This window comes from Amblyomma americanum, chromosome 1 (genome assembly GCF_052857255.1).
Source record: "Amblyomma americanum isolate KBUSLIRL-KWMA chromosome 1, ASM5285725v1, whole genome shotgun sequence".
NCBI lineage: Eukaryota > Metazoa > Arthropoda > Arachnida > Ixodida > Ixodidae > Amblyomma > Amblyomma americanum.
The window spans coordinates 52,884,727-52,905,025 of NC_135497.1; the positions used below are offsets into that span (position 1 = coordinate 52,884,727).

General features: G+C 42.2%; 1 protein-coding gene across 1 annotated transcript in view; it reads left to right on the forward strand.

Moving 5' to 3' along the window:
- The first annotated feature begins 1,928 nt into the window (after positions 1–1,928).
- Positions 1,929–20,299, forward strand: part of LOC144112822 (disintegrin and metalloproteinase domain-containing protein adm-2-like) — a 51,133-nt gene continuing 32,762 nt past the window's right edge. The window contains exons 1-8 of the mRNA XM_077645636.1: positions 1,929–1,967; positions 2,059–2,148; positions 2,248–2,319; positions 2,569–2,738; positions 5,218–5,302; positions 12,541–12,677; positions 14,997–15,168; positions 18,230–18,325. Of these exons, the coding sequence (XP_077501762.1) occupies positions 2,257–2,319; positions 2,569–2,738; positions 5,218–5,302; positions 12,541–12,677; positions 14,997–15,168; positions 18,230–18,325 (723 nt within the window). The 5' untranslated portion in view covers positions 1,929–1,967; positions 2,059–2,148; positions 2,248–2,256. The remainder of the gene's footprint in view (positions 1,968–2,058; positions 2,149–2,247; positions 2,320–2,568; positions 2,739–5,217; positions 5,303–12,540; positions 12,678–14,996; positions 15,169–18,229; positions 18,326–20,299) is intronic.

The window sequence follows — 20,299 nt, forward strand, 5'->3', positions numbered from 1 at the left end:
CAAAACTGAACTAATGAATGGTACGTCAGCATCCTGGACGTTTTTTACCCACGAGCACCGCGCGAGCATTCTGCGAAGCCGTTTAAGGTGAACGATGGGTCTCTGGAAAATAGTTGAAGGAAAGATAACGGGTAGTGCCTGGTCGTCTGCAAGGCAGGCCGCAACCTAACACAGGGCGCCGCGGTGGCTGAGTGGTTATGGCGCTCAGCTGCTGGCCCCAAAGACGCGGGTTCGATCCCGGCCGCGGCGGTCGAATTTCGATGGAGGCGAAATTCTATAGGCCCGTGTACTGTTCGATGTCAGTGCACGTAAAAGAACCGCCAGGTGGTCGAAATTTCCGGAGCCCTTCACTACGGCGTCCCTCATAGCCTGAGTCGCTTTGGGACGTTAAACCCTAACAAACCAAACCAAACCAGCCAGCCTAACTGGTACGATACGAGAAAAGAAAAAAATAAGCGAATGATTAGAAACATACAAACAAAAATCGCACACTAAAAACAGAAGCGAACAACAGTTTGCCCCCATTAAACGTCATATTAGAAGGTTTCAAAGAACGACTCAGCAGCACAGCGCGAGCATGTAACCAGTTCCATGCACACATCTTGATTTACAAAAAAAGGGAAAGGAATCAGCTACCACACCACCATACATTCGTTATAGTTTTGCATTTTTTCGCCGCTGCAACACCGCTATGCTGATGCGTTCGCCTCGTATTGCGGTGTTTCGGCATAGTATGTGAAGTTCCGAGAAGGAACAAGGAATCGGAGACTGAAGAGAGGTTACTCGGAAGGATAAAAAAGTGAAATTATATTTGCATCTGCTTGCACTACGGAACGGGAATATACAGAATTAGTGTGAGGCTCGAAAGGGGAAATCACCGATTTTTATCGGTGTTATACAGGTTCGACGATATTATACAGGTTTTTCTGGCTTCGTGCTTTTTTAATTAAATCAGCAGGTGTCCTTGTTAGATACAACCTCAACCACATTCTCTTGCCTTTGCCGACTACTCCAGTTTCTGTTAAGTCAGCTTGAAATGTACAGCAGGATCCCCTTTGTTCGACTGCAAGGCAAGAGCCATGACGTCAGTGCCGGCAACGAGCATGAACACCAAGCAGTCTTGCTCGGGGCCATCCGCGCTGCGACGAATTTATTGCGTGTTTGCTGGACTGTACTTATTTGTTTGCGGCATCAAACAAGGGTACAGCGGGTCAACGTGAGTTACGTGCTTTGCGCACTCCCGGGAGTTTGAGCCGACCGGTAGGCAGCCGGATGCTACGCCAGCGGGGCAAGGGGGAGGGAGAGTGGCGTGCTGTGAGAGTAACACTCCTTCCGGGGAGACCAGAAGGGTGCGTCCTCCTGTAGGCTCGGACTGAACGGACATTACGGCGCAGCACCGGAAGCTAAGAGGGAACTGTGGCACCGGGTTGTCGAAACAGGGGAAACCGAACACCAAGCGTCATTGCGGTGATGCGCTGCAACTCCGCTTCGGAAGCGGCACTCGTCGGAGTAAGACGTGGCAACTGCAAAAAGTCCCTATGAAAGTTCCCTTCCAACACGGCAGCACTTAGATGCGCTTGCTCCTTACGCAAAACAAGCTGCAATGAAGCACAACAGTGGACAAGACCAGAGGTGGGCTACCTCATGAGGTCGACTTCAACCTCACGTCGTGATCTGAGGTTGAGGTGAGGTCGGCGACGGCTCGAGATTTTGTGAGTGAGGTAAGAAAATCAGACCTCAACCTCACGCGTAAGTTTGAGGTTGAGTGAGGTCGTCATTCAGTGAGGTCGAAGTTTTGAGGTAGAGATAGAAATGCGTGACAGTACATATAAACTTTGTGCACAAAAACTGCATGGGCACAAAAGCACCATTTCCAGCTCTTTATTGGAATTTTGGTTGACTCTATTTTTATTACCTGGCCAGGATTCAATGACTCACAGGACCTATGGGGCAATGCTCACAAGCGGGTAAGGTTTTTTTTTTCAGCTGTCTTTTGCAAGGTCTTTTGCCTTGTTTGAGTTGCTGACTAAAATGTTTTTTTTTTCCAATCTAATTTAGGCTAAGAGGTCTGTTGTGATTCAACCCCCTTACAAAAGTAATGCAAGATCTCGCTATGTAGAGCTTTTAATTGTCAACGATAACAAAGAGGCAAGTTGTCTTCTTTCAGTTTGCTGTGCTGGCCTTCACTTTTTTTTTTTACATTACAGCACGGTGTATATTTATTTTGGGCTTATTATTTACTTACAGTTCATAAAGATGAAGCGGAATAAAGAAGCTGTTTTTGAGAGAAGCAAGGAAATAGCTAACATAGTCAATGCGGTGAGTTTGAAGGCTTCATTTGCCAGTCTGTGTTGCTAGGCTAAACTTGCATGCAACTAAAAGCAGGGCCATCTCATTTCCTTGGTGGAGAGAGCAGGGAATGGGGGCAGTGCACACGTGGGCTGCTATGTGGCAAAGTGAAATCTGTATTCTTTATTAGCTGCATCTCCCTTCATTGATAATTACTCACCAGTTATTATTATGGCCATCTTTTTTTTTACATGGTTTAATATCTTGCTTTCATTGCAGCTCTATGCCCCATTGAATATATTTATTGCATTGGTTGGAGTTATTGTTTGGACAGAGCATGATGAGATTGTCATGTCATCGGATGGCGATGCTACATTAACCAAGTTTTTACAATATCGACGAGAGCGGCTTGCTCGAGAGCACCCAAATGACAATGCTCAGCTAATAACGTGAGTAATATGTCATACTGCATTTGATATTTTCAGTTTGTTCTGTGCATTGGTATCTTGCCACTCATACAATCAACTAATAATGTTTTTTCATTACTTTATTAATTGCCAGTGTTCATTAGTGTGGTGTCTAGGCATTGAAATGGCAACTCCAAGATCTTTTTGGATATTTTGAGTTGATGCTGAGATTATATTTCTCAGAGCCCCCACTCTTCTTTACAATGAATACATTTTAAAAATAAGATGAAGGTGCGGGGAGGTGGGCTGAGCGTGGCAGTGGGTAGGTGGGCAGCCCCCTTGCTAGATGGGTGGAGTGGGGAGGCGGCTGGAGGGTGGCACTTCTGGCTGCCAGCCGGCTTTTGCATGCATTGCAGTTGGGCATTATCAGCAAAACACTTGAGCATTTGTTGAATGGCTTAACTAGCAAGTGCAATTAATGACCTTTTTTATGAAACATCTGAAATTCCTGAAACAACCACGTTCTCTTTTTCTATTTGAACTGGACTCCCATAGCTAGGTCATGCTTGTGATACGGTAAACAGATGGTAGCTTGTGGGGCTACTGTCACTGATTTCACACTGCGGGAAATTTCAAAATGGATGTAAACAGGTACAAAACACCCTACAGCTGCTTAATACGATATAAATGGTCAGGATAGGGGAGAGAAAATGCAGTAAAAGCTTCATTAAGATCCATGGACCTGTTAGAACACCCTGGAGTTGGCCTGTAAGGTTATAAACACTCAATGAAGCTCATAAAACAGGTGGTATAAAAAGCCTTCTCTCAAATGCACTTTGAATCTATTTTTCAGTCATTTTATTTTCCCTCTCCATCCCACTTGTAGCTGCCCATGCCACTTAGGCTGATGCATGCCTAGATGTACAGATTAACCTGGTTCTGATGAAACTGCAAACAAAGCAAAATTTTTATCATTATAGCTGCTGTTCTTCATACATGTGGGTAGAGGACTTGGTACAAGAAAAGTGCAATCAGCTCTGTGCGAGAGACACTTGAACAGGAACAGCACGGTTATCTTTAAACACACCAGTGTGAAACTCATTCCTGGCAGAAGTGTATGTGGCCTTGACATGCCCTCTTGTAGACGATAAGAATAAATGTGGAATGGCTCTTTGTATAGTATTTCTGCAAGCTATCTACAACCAGTCACTTTCTGCATGACGGAATGAACACTTGCTTGACGTATGATTCAGATACTCAAAAATTCCTCTTGTAAAGACTGCACACAGTAAGAAAATGCTCCTGTCTAACCGGTGTAGAGTCAGACTTCATGCTCATTTTGTTGTTGCCTTTAAATGCTCGCATAAACAGCATCTACAAAGTTGGTTATAATAATGACCTATGAGCCATAATTTATTTATAACTATGGGTTGGACTTTTCAGTGTAAACAAAAAAATCAATAAAAGGATGCCGAATTCACTTTCTTAAATTCGCTTTTAACCAAAAAAGTTGTATTTTTGGCTTTCAAGGCATAGCTAGCTGGCTGCTGACTGCGAGGTACACTCACTTGAAGTTAAAAAATGAACTAAGTAGGGAAGCCAGGGGCATAATGCAATGTTATTGTAGGATAAACAGTGCAGTTGTGTAATTTGAGGCACTGTTCTGTTAGCTTACACGCCTCTGCAGACCGGGAAGCATCATCTCCTCGACGTCTTCTAGCTAAGCACTGTTTCTTCACTCTCATCACCTGCTTAGAGCAGATGGTCGGTTAATTGGGCTAATCAAATGCATGTAGGACATTGACACAAAACTGCGAATGGGCATCACAAAAAAGTATGTTTTGGCTACCACGACGATTGGGTAGCAGTTCCATCGTTGCCATCAACACACAGATCACGAATGCCCCACCCTAGCGCTCAATGCAGCGTGACAACCCAATGATAACATGGCAGCCCAGTTCTTAGAAGTAAACTTCCACTTTCATTTTTATCTGCTGGCCATCTCATTTAGCTTGTTACAATTTTTATGAGGGTAGGAATTTTTTCTTCACACATAGCTCCAATTCTACTCTTTACACGTTAATTACTGGTAAATAAACTGTTCAGGATGACAAAAATACCAAGATAGACTTTAAATGACTTTTGACCACATAGAATTGCTACATTAAGTCACCAAGAAAAGTCAGTATTTCAGTCTTCGAAAATAATATTCGTCGAAAAAAACCAAATGCAGCATCCTGAAATAAAAACCAAAGTCAGCCGAATTTTCAAGAAATAAAAACCAAAAAGCCCAACCCCTAGTTATACCTGGGTAGCACAATGACTTCGTGGCGAGCATTCCGATGCTTTTCTGCTTATTGTGCCATACTGTTTCAATAATATTAATTTTGAAAGTGTGTATTATTAGAGTAAGGATGCTTAAAGAGATGTAAAAACCTGCAGATGGCACCTTACATCTTTGTCTCTCTATCTGAATTGCTTATTTGCTCATATTAATCTTCCTTTCTTTTTTTACCTTCAGAGACATTGTACTAGACAGCAGTGTTGTTGGAAAGGCACTCAAGGGACCCATCTGCACATATGAATACTCTGGCGGTGTTAACAAGGTAAATCTTCCTAACTTATTTTTAGTGCGAGAGCACTAAATCAGTCGGTAGCGAAAAAGGTGTCAGTGTCACGATAAAGTCTGATAAGCTACAGGTGTGGAGTGGGATTGGTGGAGGCGGAGAGGGTTGCATGACGTGGTGGTGCACGCTTGGACAAGGAGAGGAAGGTCACGTGTGTTGCTCGGCACGGCAGCTGCTGTATGAAGCGGATTACTCCCATGCTTTGCGCTCGCTTCACGTGCACTTTGTGTCGCTGTTAAACAGGTGTAGATGTAGCGGGCATCATGATTACATAGTGTAATTAAAAACACGAGTAAAACGAAGCCCTACAACATAAATTATATTACTCAGGAGAATGCAACGTGGACAGGAGTGCAACAAAAAGAGGTCAGCGACGACTGGGATGCTGCTAGGAGAGAACACTGAAAACCGACTTGTTCAGCCAAAGTCGCTGCACACGTTCGGAGTGTACAGAGATTGCAGGGAGCAGTGGCTTTGTGTAATCTTGCACTGTGTCACCGCTGGCGATTGATGTTGATACATAGGCCTCTGGGCTAGTGAAGGAGCCTGGTGAAAGGCAGGAGCAAGCATGATACAGAGGGCTGTTCAAGGTTGTAGCAGTGGTAGGGGTCGTAGAGTGTGACAAAGTGGCAGCAGTGGAGGTGGGAGCAATGGCGTGGTTGGTTGGAAAACAAGTGTGGCTTCTCTTCAACAGCTCCACCAAACATGGTTACGACTGATAGGAAAACATGTATACCTAACTAGTCTTTCAGACACGGGTTCAATCCTGGCCGCTGCGGTTGAATTTCGGTGGAGGTGAAGTTCTAGAGACCCGTGTACTGTGCAAGGTCAGTGCATGTTAAAGAACCCCATGTGGTCGAAATTTCTGGAGCTCTGCACTACAGCTTCTCTCATAGCCTGAGTCGCTTCGGGATGTTAAACACCCATAAACCATCTTTCAGAACAAGTCCAAGATGTTTTCTGTTTGTCAAATTACTTTACCGATCACAAGACAGTGTTTGTATTGTTCATACCTGAGCACTGTCAACCCCATTCGGACATGGAAAAAGTACCGTGGAGATGAGGGGTCTTCAGACATTGTGCATGTTATAAGATGTCGAAATAACACATTTACCAAAACTTCTCGGACAGAGTTCTTCATAGCCAGGCAGGGCTTCACAAGGGCGTAAAAGGCTATCGCACATATAGTGCATATACAGACAGGGTTAAATCGTCAACAATTTTTGTTTTGAGCCAGCTTCAACATAACATAGGGTAATAAAAAGACAAGGCACAGTACACAGCTTGTGTCCCTTTTCATGTTTATGCTGAGTTTTCACGACGGTGACATATCAACTAGCAAAGTTCAGTAATGGATTTAAGTCCTACAGTGACAGCGCTGAGAATTTTTCGGTAGAACAGTGGGCTAGATAATTAATTGCTTCATATGTTTTTGCAGCATACCTGCAGTCTTTATTTTGTGACTTGCAGTTTACTTTTAAAACGACTTATAATAACTGTGTGCTAGCTTGCAGTAATAGTAATAAGCCAAAGTGAAGTTGTTTGTAATGGCAGAGTATTTCTCATGCCATTGTCAGAAGTGGCATACCAATTTCCGGTCATTGTCATTCATTGTCCGAATTTAATGAAGAAATGTTAGTAGCCTTTTGTTTTTAATACCTTGGGCAAAATGCTTGTCACATAGAGATGCAAGATTGAGTAGTGGCATCTTCACCATACAGATGTCTAATTGTTTGCAATGTTTTGGTAGCTGGTTTGCCTATACTGTGGGAAAAAAAGATGTTTGTTTGGAACTTTACCTTTAATATGGTGCACTTTGCCCTGCCTCTTTGCCAAAAACAGCCCTTTTCTTTATGCTAGTCTCTTGTGTGCAACCAATTTATCCTGTCTGTCTAGAATATAGAAGCCACTACTTATACGCGAAATACATTTGAACATATTGTGCATTTGTGCATTTTACTGTGGTCGTAGACATTAAGATGACTCATCACTTATAGGTTTGCTTAGATGATAAGCATTGCAGACAAGTTCAGGCTGTGATTGGGTAACTGAGCTAAGGTGAGTAGCATGGCAGTTGCGCACTTGGCAAGTCTACTGCAGTTTTAGAGCATAGCTCTTAAGCACCCATTCGTGGGTTGAGCCGTGTTGCTGCCGTCGGTGTAACTGATCCAAACCGTAAATGAATAAATGAACAAAAATAAACATTACTGCGACTGGGATTCGAACCTGCGGCGCCGCGAACAGAACAGCTTCGCAGGCCACTGCACGAGAACACTAGGCTGTCACCGCAGCCGATCACGCCTCGGGTTAAACTGCAACACACTCTCACACTGTGCATTGCACATCATCGTCTTCTGCCAATACTGCTATCGAACTAATAAATGCACATTCTCGTGTGCTGTGCATTGCACAGAGCAGTCTCCATCAACTAATACTACTATTGAACTGATAGCATTGCCAGACATGCCGATTCCTCAGCAAAGCAAAACAATGAGCCTACAGAGCCTGAGACACTGACAGAGCTGCACTCAAATTTCCCATTAGAGAGAATCCTAATCGTCTTTAGAATATTTAGTGTGCAAACTTCAGATTGGTGCTGCTCATTCTAATGCTTGTGAATGAAATGGAAGAGGAGGGGCCTCGATAATTTTGTTGAGGAACTGTATTCTTACTTCATTTATTTATCACAATACCCACAGTGCCTGTGGGCATTACAGCAGAAGGGGGGGGGAAAGAAAACAAAAACCAATAAATAATGTGGGCCGCCGCGGTGGCTGAGTGGTTATGGTGGTGTGTGTGCGCACACACGCGCACACATGCACACGCGCACACACACACACACACACACACACACACAAAATATGCTGCTTTACTTCAGTAGGTCTACTGATTTAGCAAATACCTCATTTGAGAGAATCGTAGCGACATTGGATGGAAGCTTGTTCCATTCACCTATATTTTTGGGAAAATATGACATTTTAAATGCTTAAGTTTTACATGGTATTTCTCTGATCTTATTTGCATGGTCCAGCCGTAGTGAAGTGTAATCAGGCTTGTAAAAATACCTGTGTGGGTCTATACCTGTGTGACAGTGAAATATTATGTAAAAGTTTGTCTAAATATTCGCTATGTTTCTGAAGTGGTTCCCAAACAAGGCTTTCTTTCGCTCTCGAAACACTGAAATTCCTGGTATGATTTGAAAAAACAAAACATAGTTATGATTTGAATTCATTTTAAACTGTCTACGTCACGTGCCAACCACGGATCCCACACAGCACAAGTGTAATCCAGAACAAGTTGCACATTTGATTTGTACAATGATACCTTTGCCTGAACTGGTAACTTTCTTGCATTTCTGCGCAAGAAACCTAGAACTTGGCGTGCTTTACTTGTGATATGATCGATGTGTGGGCGCCAAGACAGAACAGGGGTGAAATACGCACTGAGATGTTTGTGCTTTTGACCTGATAGTATCTTAATTGAGTTTATAGTGTAACAAAAGTCATGACCTGTTCCTTTCCTCGAAAAGCACATATGAACTTTTTTTTGAAGTTTATAAGCATGTACCATTTGGTGCACCACTGAGTTACTTTGTTGAGGTCATTTTGTTAAACAATGCAGTTTTGGGTAATGTGAATAATTCTGTACAGCACACAATCACCAGCAAATAACCTAATTTGTGATGAATTATCAGTGAAGATGTAATTTATGTAGATGAGGAACAAAAGCGGTCCTATATTTGATCCTTGAGGCACACCTGAGGACACATCAACTTGACGGGATGTTTTGCCGTTAAGCGCCACTCTTTGTCTTCTTAAATTTAGGTATTCCTTGATCCAGTTCACAAATGTATTGTTTACATTATACTTTTCTAATTTTTCTACCAACAGAGAGTGAGGGACGACATCGAACGCCTTCTTAAAATCTAGAAACAAACAGTCAATAGAGGTACCCTTATCCAAAGAAGTCCATGCTGTTGGAGATTAAATAGAGAGTGCGCATTCATATGGCTCATAATATTAGTAAAGAGTATGTGCTCAAGTAACTTACATGCAACGCTGGTGAGATAGGCTGGTAATTTAAAACATTACTTCGCAGTCCTCCCTTATGTACAGGGACAACATTTGCAAGTTTCCAGTCATCTGGTAAGGAAATTTCTTGCAAAGATTACGTGAAGATAACGCACAGATATTTGGATACTTTACATGGGCATAAAGAAAGCAGAGCAGGTGATAAACCATCAGGGCCGGTTGCTTTAGACGCGTTCAGTGTTTTGAGAGCGACTTCTATACCTCGCTGGTCATTTTTGATATCGCTCATGGGCTCACTAACCACTGCAGCGGATTGCACCACAGTGTTATGCGCATTAATGCGAGCAGTGTACACAGAACTGAAAAATGAGATAAAACTCTGCTTTTTCAACGTCATTATGGATGGTAGAACCGTCGCTGACAAGGGCTGGTACTGATAATACGTCTTTACTGTTCATTTTAAAGAATTGCTACAGTTCTTTTGGTCTTTTCTGTATACACAGATGGAATGTGTCAAATAATTTATCTTTAGCTGTTTTTAATGCAGTTTTCATAGTCAGTCTTTTGCTTGAGTTTACCTTTAAGCTTCAATGCGGGGTTTTTCTTATAAGCAGCATAAACGTGCGCACTCTATCTGGCCTTGCGTTTAGCGTCTCACGAACACCACAGCTTGCTTTTGCTCCGCCACGCAGTCATAACCCATGATGGTACATATCTTTCACGTATCTCGAGCATCTTGGCTTTAAAAATTTTTCACAACCTTTCCGTATTCACAAATTCGGCCAGTGTCTCAAGTACATCGAAGTAGGAATCCAAAGCTAAGGACATATCATTTGTAGGTGCTCTGTGACAGCTATAGATATGCCGCATACCACTGTTGACAGCCTTCACATACTGCAGATTCATATCTCACAATTCAGCTCGGTAGTCACTTATGCCAGGTAGCACTATTGTAGACTGCGCCAAGTGAGGCATGTTAGCGAAAAGCAAATCTAAAACATTAGTTACTCTTGTAGGCCCTAAAACTAGTTGTGTTAGATCGAAAAGGTGACAGGCAATAAACATTTCTGTGCTAGACTGGCTGCAAGCACTAGAACTGGGGTCAGCCAATGACCCATTGATTTCTGAAGATTGAACTCTCCGCCTGTAAATAGATAATCGGTGCTCACTGTTTCTGTAGCATTGGTAAGCTCACCTAGACTATTAACCTGACTTCCTGGCGAGCGATAAAACGAACATACCGACAGTGACCTGCTGTTCTTCAATCTAATCTCAATCCACAGCATTTCACTTTGACTGCCTTCAATTTCGATCTTTCAGCAGCACATTGCCGCATCTACTAAAATAAAAATGCCTTCGCCGAAACAATTGTGATCCCTACGGTAGCAAAGCCCTTGGGAAATACTTCATCATCCGTGACGTCAGTATCGAGCCAGGATTCAGATCCAAGAACGACGCTGGTCTAGACATATCAATGAGGCTAAAAAATTCATCGCTTTTGTTTCGAATACTTCTGCTATTCACAACAAGGAAAGAAAGAACTGACTCGTCCGTTGTCAGTCCCTGTCAATCTGCTTGCACAACTGTGCCTAGGGATTCATCATATATGTACTTCACTTTATTTATATAAAGAGTAGTAAACTTAAGATTTACTTTGTCAGTCGTCACTTGATTCGCTTTAGCGTAATCACACAGTCGTTTCTGCTTTTCCTCACATTTTCCGAAAAGTCCGCTGAAATACCAATATCTGTGCCTTTTAATTTCTTTGAGTTTGATAACACTGCCTGCTTGTCCTTGAACGCGAGGAACTTGACTATTATTGGCCGCTTTTTACTGGGACTAAATCTTCCAAGATGATGGGCTATTTCCATTGGAAACTTTTCACATAGTAGCTTCCACTGACAAATTTCTCAGATGGGTTCTTCAGCCTTTTCATAAGTTTCATGGTAATCATCATCTTTCACACCATAAAAAAATTAAATTGAACCACCTACTTTGGTTTTCAAGGTCATCAACCTTATCAACAAGCAACACTAGCTGAACCTGCTGTACTTCACAAGTCTCTTTGCATTCTTTGACCATGCTGTGCAAATCTTGAAGTTTTGAGAGTGACGTTTCTAACTTAGTCATACGTTCATTCAGGTTAGACATGGCAGCCTTAATTTCGACTTGTTTTCCAGTAGCCTCCAACTTTTTTGTCATTTCCTTTTGACCTTCTAAACGTTGTTTAAGAACAGTATTGTCAAGGCCCGGATTCGCCTCTACATCACCACATACAAGTAACTGCAAAAAATAAAATGCGAAACAATGTAACAAATTTAACCGATAGCGCCTACGAAACACAGGTTGACCGTCACATGCATGAGCTTTTACACTCACAAAAAGAACTGCGGGTGACACTGGCAGAGTAAGAATAGAATGAGTAGCACGTATTGCCTTCTGACTAACCTGCATAAATATTGAAAGTATTTGAATGTCTTACTCCTTTACACAGCCTCATTTGTCTGTTTTCTTTTTTCCGTACATTACCTTCTTAGGAGGTGTGAAGTGAATTTAGTTCATGGCTGTATAGTACAGAATGAGCTGCGCACAGAATTATCTCTGAAACATGGCCAAAAGTTCTTTTATTTCATTAAGAAAATACATAGAGAACATCAATGGCAAATGTCGCTCATGTAGTCTGCTTGTTTAATGGATTAAATAATTCATGCATGTTATTTGGTTATGATGGTTGTGTGCACTGATTGAGTTGAGTGCTACAGCACTGACTTAAATAAAAAAACGAAGCAGCATGTGAGAAAAGTATTATTTTCTTTCTTTTGGGTTCTGTATTTTCATGACAGAAAGAATAGACCCTTGCTTTACATGCCACAGTGGTGATGTGGTTACTATGGATTGCTTGTTGATCATCAGTGAGGAGGGAAAAACATAGAAAGAACCAATTGTCCAAAACAAATTAAGCTTTGTGCCATAGACTGTAAGGGTAATTGATATTGTGACTACACCGAGTGGAATTTTAGGCAACACAGTACCAAGAGTGATCGAACACACATTCAAGCATCTGTCTTCTATTTTTCATCGCTCATTCACATATTATTTAAATGTGGTTGTGTTCTGTAGCAGTATAGAAAATTGATTGCCTTAACTCTTTGCCTGTTTTCTTTTTTCTGTTACTTCCTTTTTCAGGACCATCATGAAGTGGTTGGCGTTGTTGCCACTACTGTGGCACATGAATTGGGCCACAACTTTGGCATGGAGCATGATGACACGGACACTAAGTGCCACTGCCCCGAAAAGAGGTGTATCATGGCGTCATCAACAAGGTTGGCTTCCATTTGTTGACTGTTTTGCCTCTTACTACTGCTTGTTGAAAGAAGCTTTAATCGCTGGATTATGTTGGTGGGTAATTTATTTATTAATGACTTTTGGTGTAATTTCAAAGCCTACAAAGGGTGCATTCAGGCCGAGTTTGCTCAGTAGCTCACAATATTATAGCCAGATTCGTGAACAGCTGCTCGCATTTTATTTATGCCTCACATCTGCAATAAGCTCTGGAGTCGGCAAGACTTGCAGCGCTTCAAAGTTCTCAAGAAAAAAGTATGATGTATGATGTGCTTGCAGAGCTCGACATTGATAGCTAAAAGTATACCTGGCTCTTAGGTATGTCCCGACAGAAAATAAGTAGCCGATTCCAGTTACAATTACTCCATCAGAAATGTAACTGATTACATTGATCAATTACAGCCATAATAAAAGGATTCTGGTGCCAAGACATACAACACATATGAAAGAAGACAATACGGATGCTGTCCCAGAAAAGTAACTGAACAATTACAGAAAAGTAATCGATTTCAGTTGCAATTTTTTCCTTCCAACTTTTATTGCCATAACACAAATTTACTCAGACTACAATGAATTAGTTTTTGCTTGATATTTTGCTACATGTTGTTATTTATCAAGAGTAAATGTTTTTCAAAGTTGTCGTCGCTTATTTTTTTTTTCATATTTCCTCTTGAAGCTGACTGAACGCTTTTCCAGTGTATGCACGGGAGGGAAGAGAGGTGTAACAACTTATGGAACACCTTGCACTGTACTTTTTTACACTTTATTCAAGTGTAAAAAAAAACATGGGGTCTTTCAGCATTTCAGTCTAAATATCAAAACATTACTTGTGGTACACCACCGAGGTCCATTTTGGGGCCTCTGGAAGGCATTGCAGTGCTCGGAGGTTTTGATGTATGCAGGTGACACTGCACTGGTATTTAATGGCAACTCACTTCTCGTAATAGAAATGCTATAAATAACGAACTACAATGAAATTTGACATGGCTTCTCTTAACACTTAGCTAAAAACAAAGTATGTGATTTTCTGCTCAAAACGAAGGTTTATTGATGTAAGTGTTATTTCTGTATCTGCTGATAATAATGTTATTTAGAGTGTGTTCTCTTTTAAATATTTAGGAGTTATATTTGATTGCCGCTAACTTTGGAAGGAACAGGTGCTCAGTGCCTGTATAAAGGTTGCATACTCTGGCAAAGGCATGCCACCGCTTTTCATGCACCATGCTTTGGTCATTTTACTTTTCATAGTGTCATAGCCATCTCGGTTACAGCAGTGAATCATGGGGAGTAACATACGAAACATATTTATTGCCATTGCTGAGACTCTAAAAATGCACTTTGCTAAGCATAGGTCATGCTCTCTCTGAAAGTTCTAGGAATGTCATGTTTGAAGCTCATCATGTAATGTCGTTGAATGCTTTACACGATTAAAAACATCTCTCATTGTTAACAATACCATTAATACGAACTACCCCCTGCCTCTTCGTGCATTCTGTATGCCTGTTCGCAATACGAGGAAAGCCAGCAATTAATCTATCTGTTGCATTGTGTATGTAGAAAGACTAATAGAATTTTTTGGAACAAAATTTTGGAGCTCGTTACCGATTGAGATAAAAGACACATACTGAAAAACAGCGCACACAAAACAGAGACGAAGAAAAGAAATGACAACACGAGTGCTCGTGTTTTCGTTTCTTTTCTTCGTCTCTGTTTTATGCGCGCTGTTTTTCAGTATGAGTACATACCAACTCACCCAGTTTTCTACTTTGAAATAAAAGAGGCTAGGAATTGTAAACTTGCCTATAAGCAACACTTCCTTGAAATACAAGCATGGTTGCAACTTTGATTTGATACTCATTGTATTTGTAATGGCTGACCCTATGTGCGGTTGCTTTATGTTTGTATTGGACCTTTGACAAGCCAACAGGCTATCGGTCCAAATATCTGTGTAAAAATTTTCCTTGTTGTCACTGAATAATACCTTCTTGAATCGTAAAAAAAAATATGGAGGGAAAACAATCATTGTGCTTCTTCAACGGAAAATTTTTTACTTGACTGCCCCTTCCCCTGCCCCCATCCCTTTTGTTAAATCTTCCCTTGTGCTGACTGTTCATGAAGGCAAAAAATAAGCCTATGGCATTGTGTTTGTAGGAATGCAGACACACCAAATAAAGTGCACAGTCTGCTATTTTAATATTCACTTCTGCATGGAGCGTATTATCAACATTCATTAGAGGCAGTGGTGCGCATTTTCATGATGTGTGGGGAACATCATTTGATAACCATTTTGCCCCCGGCAGCAACCCACCTAGTCCAAGCCAGTGGTCGTCATGCTCTAAGCAGTACCTGCAGTCATCATTTGAGCAGGGCATGGACTTCTGCCTCTGGAACCTGCCTGAGGACATCATGGGTCCCGTCTATGGCAATGGCTTCCTTGAAGAGGGTGAACAGTGCGACTGCGGGCCCATGGAGGTGCGCTTCTTACAAGTTGTTGGCTATCTAGGCTTGCAAAGGTGTAGTTCTGCTAGTTGATCGCATGCTGAATTCTCAGAATTATGGTGAAGATAGGTTTCTTCATATAATTACCGTATTGTGCCGCATATAAGTCAGATTGCTCTAAGCAATAAATAGCATAGCAATGCAATCGTAAGGCTAGCAGTCAGTCAGGTGGCAATCAAAGGCGATAAAAGAGTTACATGCAGCTCCGTTGGCCAACAGCAAACTGAACTGACCTAACTGCCTAGCAGTACTGTAGCTTCAGATTCTAGCAGTAAGCACAGTTCAAAGCCTCCACTGCACTCTGGAGATTACCAGAAGTTTGCCCTCACGCTGTTTTCCGCTCATTTGTGAATGCTACTGCCAGCTCAGGCGAGCCAGGTAAATGGCACGCAATTCAAATTTTTTTAGCTGGGCCGATTTGCATACAAATGAACAATTTCTTTGACACATGAAACTCCGTGCTTCCTGCTGGGACTAGGCTCTGGCATGGGGCACATACTACCTGTGCCTCTGTTGAAACTACATTAGACCCTGCTGTAGATTGCCTCTGCATATAGGTCAACCCTCCAGTTTTGGATGGCTGCTTTCATAAAAAAGGTCGACTTATATGCGGCATTATTAGTTATAAATTTTGATTGTAAAAATGAGTAACTATAGTCAATGTGAAAAGCTCTGCTGGGGCCTCTTACAGCCGCTGCGGTGGCTCAGTGGCTGCAATGCTTGGCTGCTGGCCCGAAAGACGTGGGTTCGAACTCGGCCAACGTTTGTAGATAAGGACAGTTATAAAACTTGCACCAGGGATGCAGCCCCATTCTGTAGCCGCTTTAATCTCGGAGACTCAAGCTCCATGTCTAGGGTTGTGACAATACCGGGTTACTTTTCTTGGTTTTCTCTTCGCCGCCGTGATGCCCATTGGCTGTGCTTGGTCACGTGGTCAGTTTGCTGCATAACTGGTCAACACTGGCTCGCGCCTCACATCGTCTATGCCAGGTGGAGCTTCTTGAAGCCGCACGTAGCTAGTGTTGTTCATTGCTTGGATTTCGTCTACGTATTGCCAAATTCACGTGTGCTCTACGCCAGGGGTACGAGAGGGCAGGATGCTCGGGGTTGATCTTTGGGGTGAAGATCTCGGCCGAAACGAAAAGCCCTTCTTTCCGAGGTTCCACACAGAAAAATCGAAGAACACAACATACCGCTTGCTCCCTTGTAGTTTGGCATGATAAAATTCTTCACTTGGCTATTATGTGGCTGCGCAAAGTAGTTTGCAGGACCCTTTCATCAGCTGTGTGTATGCCACATCTCTGCTGACTGTTGATGCTTACCTTCCTCCTTATCTTACTGGCAATGTGAAGTGCAACAACTCTTGCACGTTGCTTAGAACACCTCTAAAACTGTGGCTGAAGTCTCAGTAAGAGTACTAACTTCCGCCTTGCTCATCTTGCAGCACCGACTGCAGGTGAAAGGCACCATATTAGGAGATTTTCCCTTGGCTTCTTTTAACAGTTGTGTTAAGGAATAAAACACTGACTGATTGACATTTTTGGAAGCAGTTGAAATACCTACTGAATTTCGCAGCCTCGGCCTGGGTGCAAACTCCCATTTACTTCATAAAATTACCTCGTTAAACATGAAATTTGATGTTTACGAGCTGCCACAACCAGATTCTAGGAGGCTAAAGAAACTAACTTGCCCCGGCATGCATGCAGATATGGTTAAAGAAGCCTGAACAATGAGCTTTTAAGCTTCCATGACTGAACACTGCATTCCCCCAATATATCGGCTCCCTGAAAGTTTGTCACGATGAGACGAGCAACGCGTCTTTAACGTGCCTGGCTTAAGTTATGGTTGTAAATGTTACTGAACCGTCTTGTTTCGTTAATACAAAAGAGATCAAGGCAAAAACTATGCTTGTATTCCTTAAATACATTTTTGTACGCACGCGAGCTGCTATCTGCTGACGCTCCTCAAGCTGGGAGTAGCAGACGACACACCCATCCTAAAGCAACCGCAGCGCCACCACCCAGGCGACGATTGCGTGGGTTCGCTCTGCTCCCTGGCGCACTAACAGTGTTCTCCTCCAACTGCCCCTATCTAAAAACGTTGATCTTGGCTGCGGCGGTCACATTTGGATGGAGGCAAAATACTGGACGCCCGTATGCTGCGCGATGTCGGTGCATGTTAAAGAACCCCAGGTGGTAGAAATTATCTGGAGCCCTCCACTCCAGTGTGAATTTTCCGGTGGAATTATGTGCACCCAGAAAGCAACTTTTGAGCAAGAATTCAAGGCAGTGCAGGACACGAGCATTGGGAAATGTATAGACTGCACATTCAGGTTATGAGGGACTCTAGCAAGTGGAATCCTTCTCCACAGTTTCTTGAAAAGCTGCTTACAGCAGGTAGCCCCCAGGAAGCTGCTCACGTCTTCTGTGCTTAGTAAATTCTGTCTGTGTTGTTTGGCTGCTGTTTTATGGGCAACGGACATGTATACTGCAGTGGAGGCAGTGGGCACTGAACATGGGATAATTATTACTTATAAAAGAGTTCATTGTTTTTATGTCTTTAATGAAATAAATTAGTACAAATTCACAGATTAAATACAGTGAGATTCCTCTTCTACTTTGTGTTTGCAAAAAAATTGAATGTATATTTTTTAATGTCTTTCAACTGATGCTGCTTTATAAGATATGCATTAAAATGAACAATTTGCACAAAATAAATTCTAAACAAGTGTGTAAAAGGTTTCAGGGATTCATATAACCATATTCTTTCAGTTTGAGCTGATTTTAGTTGCAGTATCTTTGCTCAGCTGCATAGTGGTGGTAGGTTTCATCTTTCATTACTATATAATATCAATGCATGTCATTTGGTTTAACTTAATTTAAAATTGCAAATATTTATATCATCCTCATGCATTCTGAGCCCTCAGCTGAAATAGACTTAAAGCCACTACTGCATCATTTTAATAAGGCTATGGCAGCAAGGAATTCATATTGAAAATTGAGAACGTCACATCCTTTTCACTTTTGGCTTTCAGTTTTGCAAAAATCCATGCTGTGATGCAGCAACCTGCAAGTTCAAACCACACGCTGCGTGTGCTATCGGTGCCTGCTGTGATGTTTCTACCTGTCAGGTAATTTTTAGCACAAGCTGTTTTGGGGTGTTGTCTGCTAATCACATTGTCCACACAAAACCTTTACAATGACTGGAACGGTGGCACCTGCTGAGTCAATTTATAAAACCCCTGTGTGGTAGCTGTCCATTAGCACGACCTTGCATTTATGGGCAGAAAGAGAACTCCAACAGCATCAGCATTTTTCCTGTTGTGCATCTCGTTTACAGAGCTGATATGAATTTCTCTATCTGAAATTTTTGTTGCGCAAATGTGTGTTGAGTGAACATGTAAATAAGCTGCACTGGTAAGAGGCCTGGCCACGTGATTGTGGCAAGCAGGCCAGACAAGCTCTGTCCGCAGATGTGACGGGGTCATGTTAGTGAAAATCCTCTGTGCTGGTAGAGTACTGTGGTCTGACATTGTAATGTAAAGCAGCTTATGATGTGCCCGTGTTTGCATGCAGAGTAGGTAACAAAATAAAGCTTGCAGCAATGGTAACTCAAAATTATGAAAATTTCAGGTGGTGTCACGTGCATAACCATACTGCATTGTTACATGCAATGTCAGCTGAGGCTGAAGCCTGTATCATTGTTAACATTGCGGTAAATTTTTATTGATCACTAACGTTCTCATTACGTTTCATCGTTAAGTTTCTCTTCTGGAAATTTGAGATTTTGGATATATCTTAGTTCATTTAAGGGTGACATGAATACTGTACATTTAAGGTAAGCCACCTACTACTCGTTTATAATTGCTTTGTTTTTTCTGCTCATGTGCACAGATTATTATTTTTTTTGTGCAATAGCCAACTGATTTTTCAGACTCCAATAATTCGGACTTACGGGATATTTCGGACCTTGCTGAGGAACCGTCACACACCTCTTAGGAATGTGTACATTTTTACGACCAATATTTCGGACTGTGTGAGGGGGGGGGTGCATTCAGAGGCACGAGCAGCCGGTGGATTACCTCTCTCGGTCTTTGCAAGCCTCGTTGCCCACTGAAACGGGCTGTTCTTCCTTTGCGCGGCGCATGCATTCACTTGTGGCATGATCTGCGGCCGCTTCGCACTGTCGGGTATCGTGACATAGAGTGACTATCCGTGACACGAGGTGCTGCGGACATGATGAAAACATGAATGTGGCTCAGTTGAAGTGTAATATTGTCGCTTGCAAGTAGAACATGGGAAACGGTGAAGTTCGCGATTTTTAAACCTGGTTTTTCACAGGAAGATTTTTTTTTTAAGTTCACAGATTTTTCGGACCATTTTCCGGGTCCCACCGAGTCCGAAAAATTGTTCGCCAACTGTATTCATGTACTCTAAATGCCCTTTATGGGCATTATGTAGGTGGGTTGAAAATAACGCACTTAAGAGCTGCAATACACAACACAGGGAATCATTAAACCAGAGAACATGGAAAAACATGCACTGATAAACCAGCAATAAAACTAGATGGGTTGAGAACACACACTGAAAAAAGTAACAACAGCGCTAGCGATAAAAATAACAGAATACAATTCTCGCAACAGTCTGTGAAGAGTCGGCACAGAGTAAGCGCTTCAGTTTGCTGACAAGAGTCATAATTGTTCCCGGGAACAGTTTCTTCAGGCAGCTTATTCCAGCGGTAAATGGCAAGGAACAGTGGTGAATTCTGCGCAAGTTTGGTACGAGCAACCTTGGGTTGCACCTTAAAGGGGGTGGTCTAATCAGGGACAGATGCGATGGGACGGTTTGAGATGAGGTTCTGCGAATAGCAAAGGGTTGTGATAAAGTCTGCGAAGGTGAGACAGCAGCATAACAAGTTTTTGCTTTTGAGTGAGCATAAATTCAGAGATGATTTATGTCAGTAAGGCTGGAGTAGAGAGAGTACTTCCTTTTGATAAATATAGCAATCTTATTCTGCAGTGATTTGAGTTTTCTGGCAAGATAGGCTTGATGCGGATTCCAGATGATACCGGTGTATTCTAGTTGTAATTTAACAAAAGTAGTGT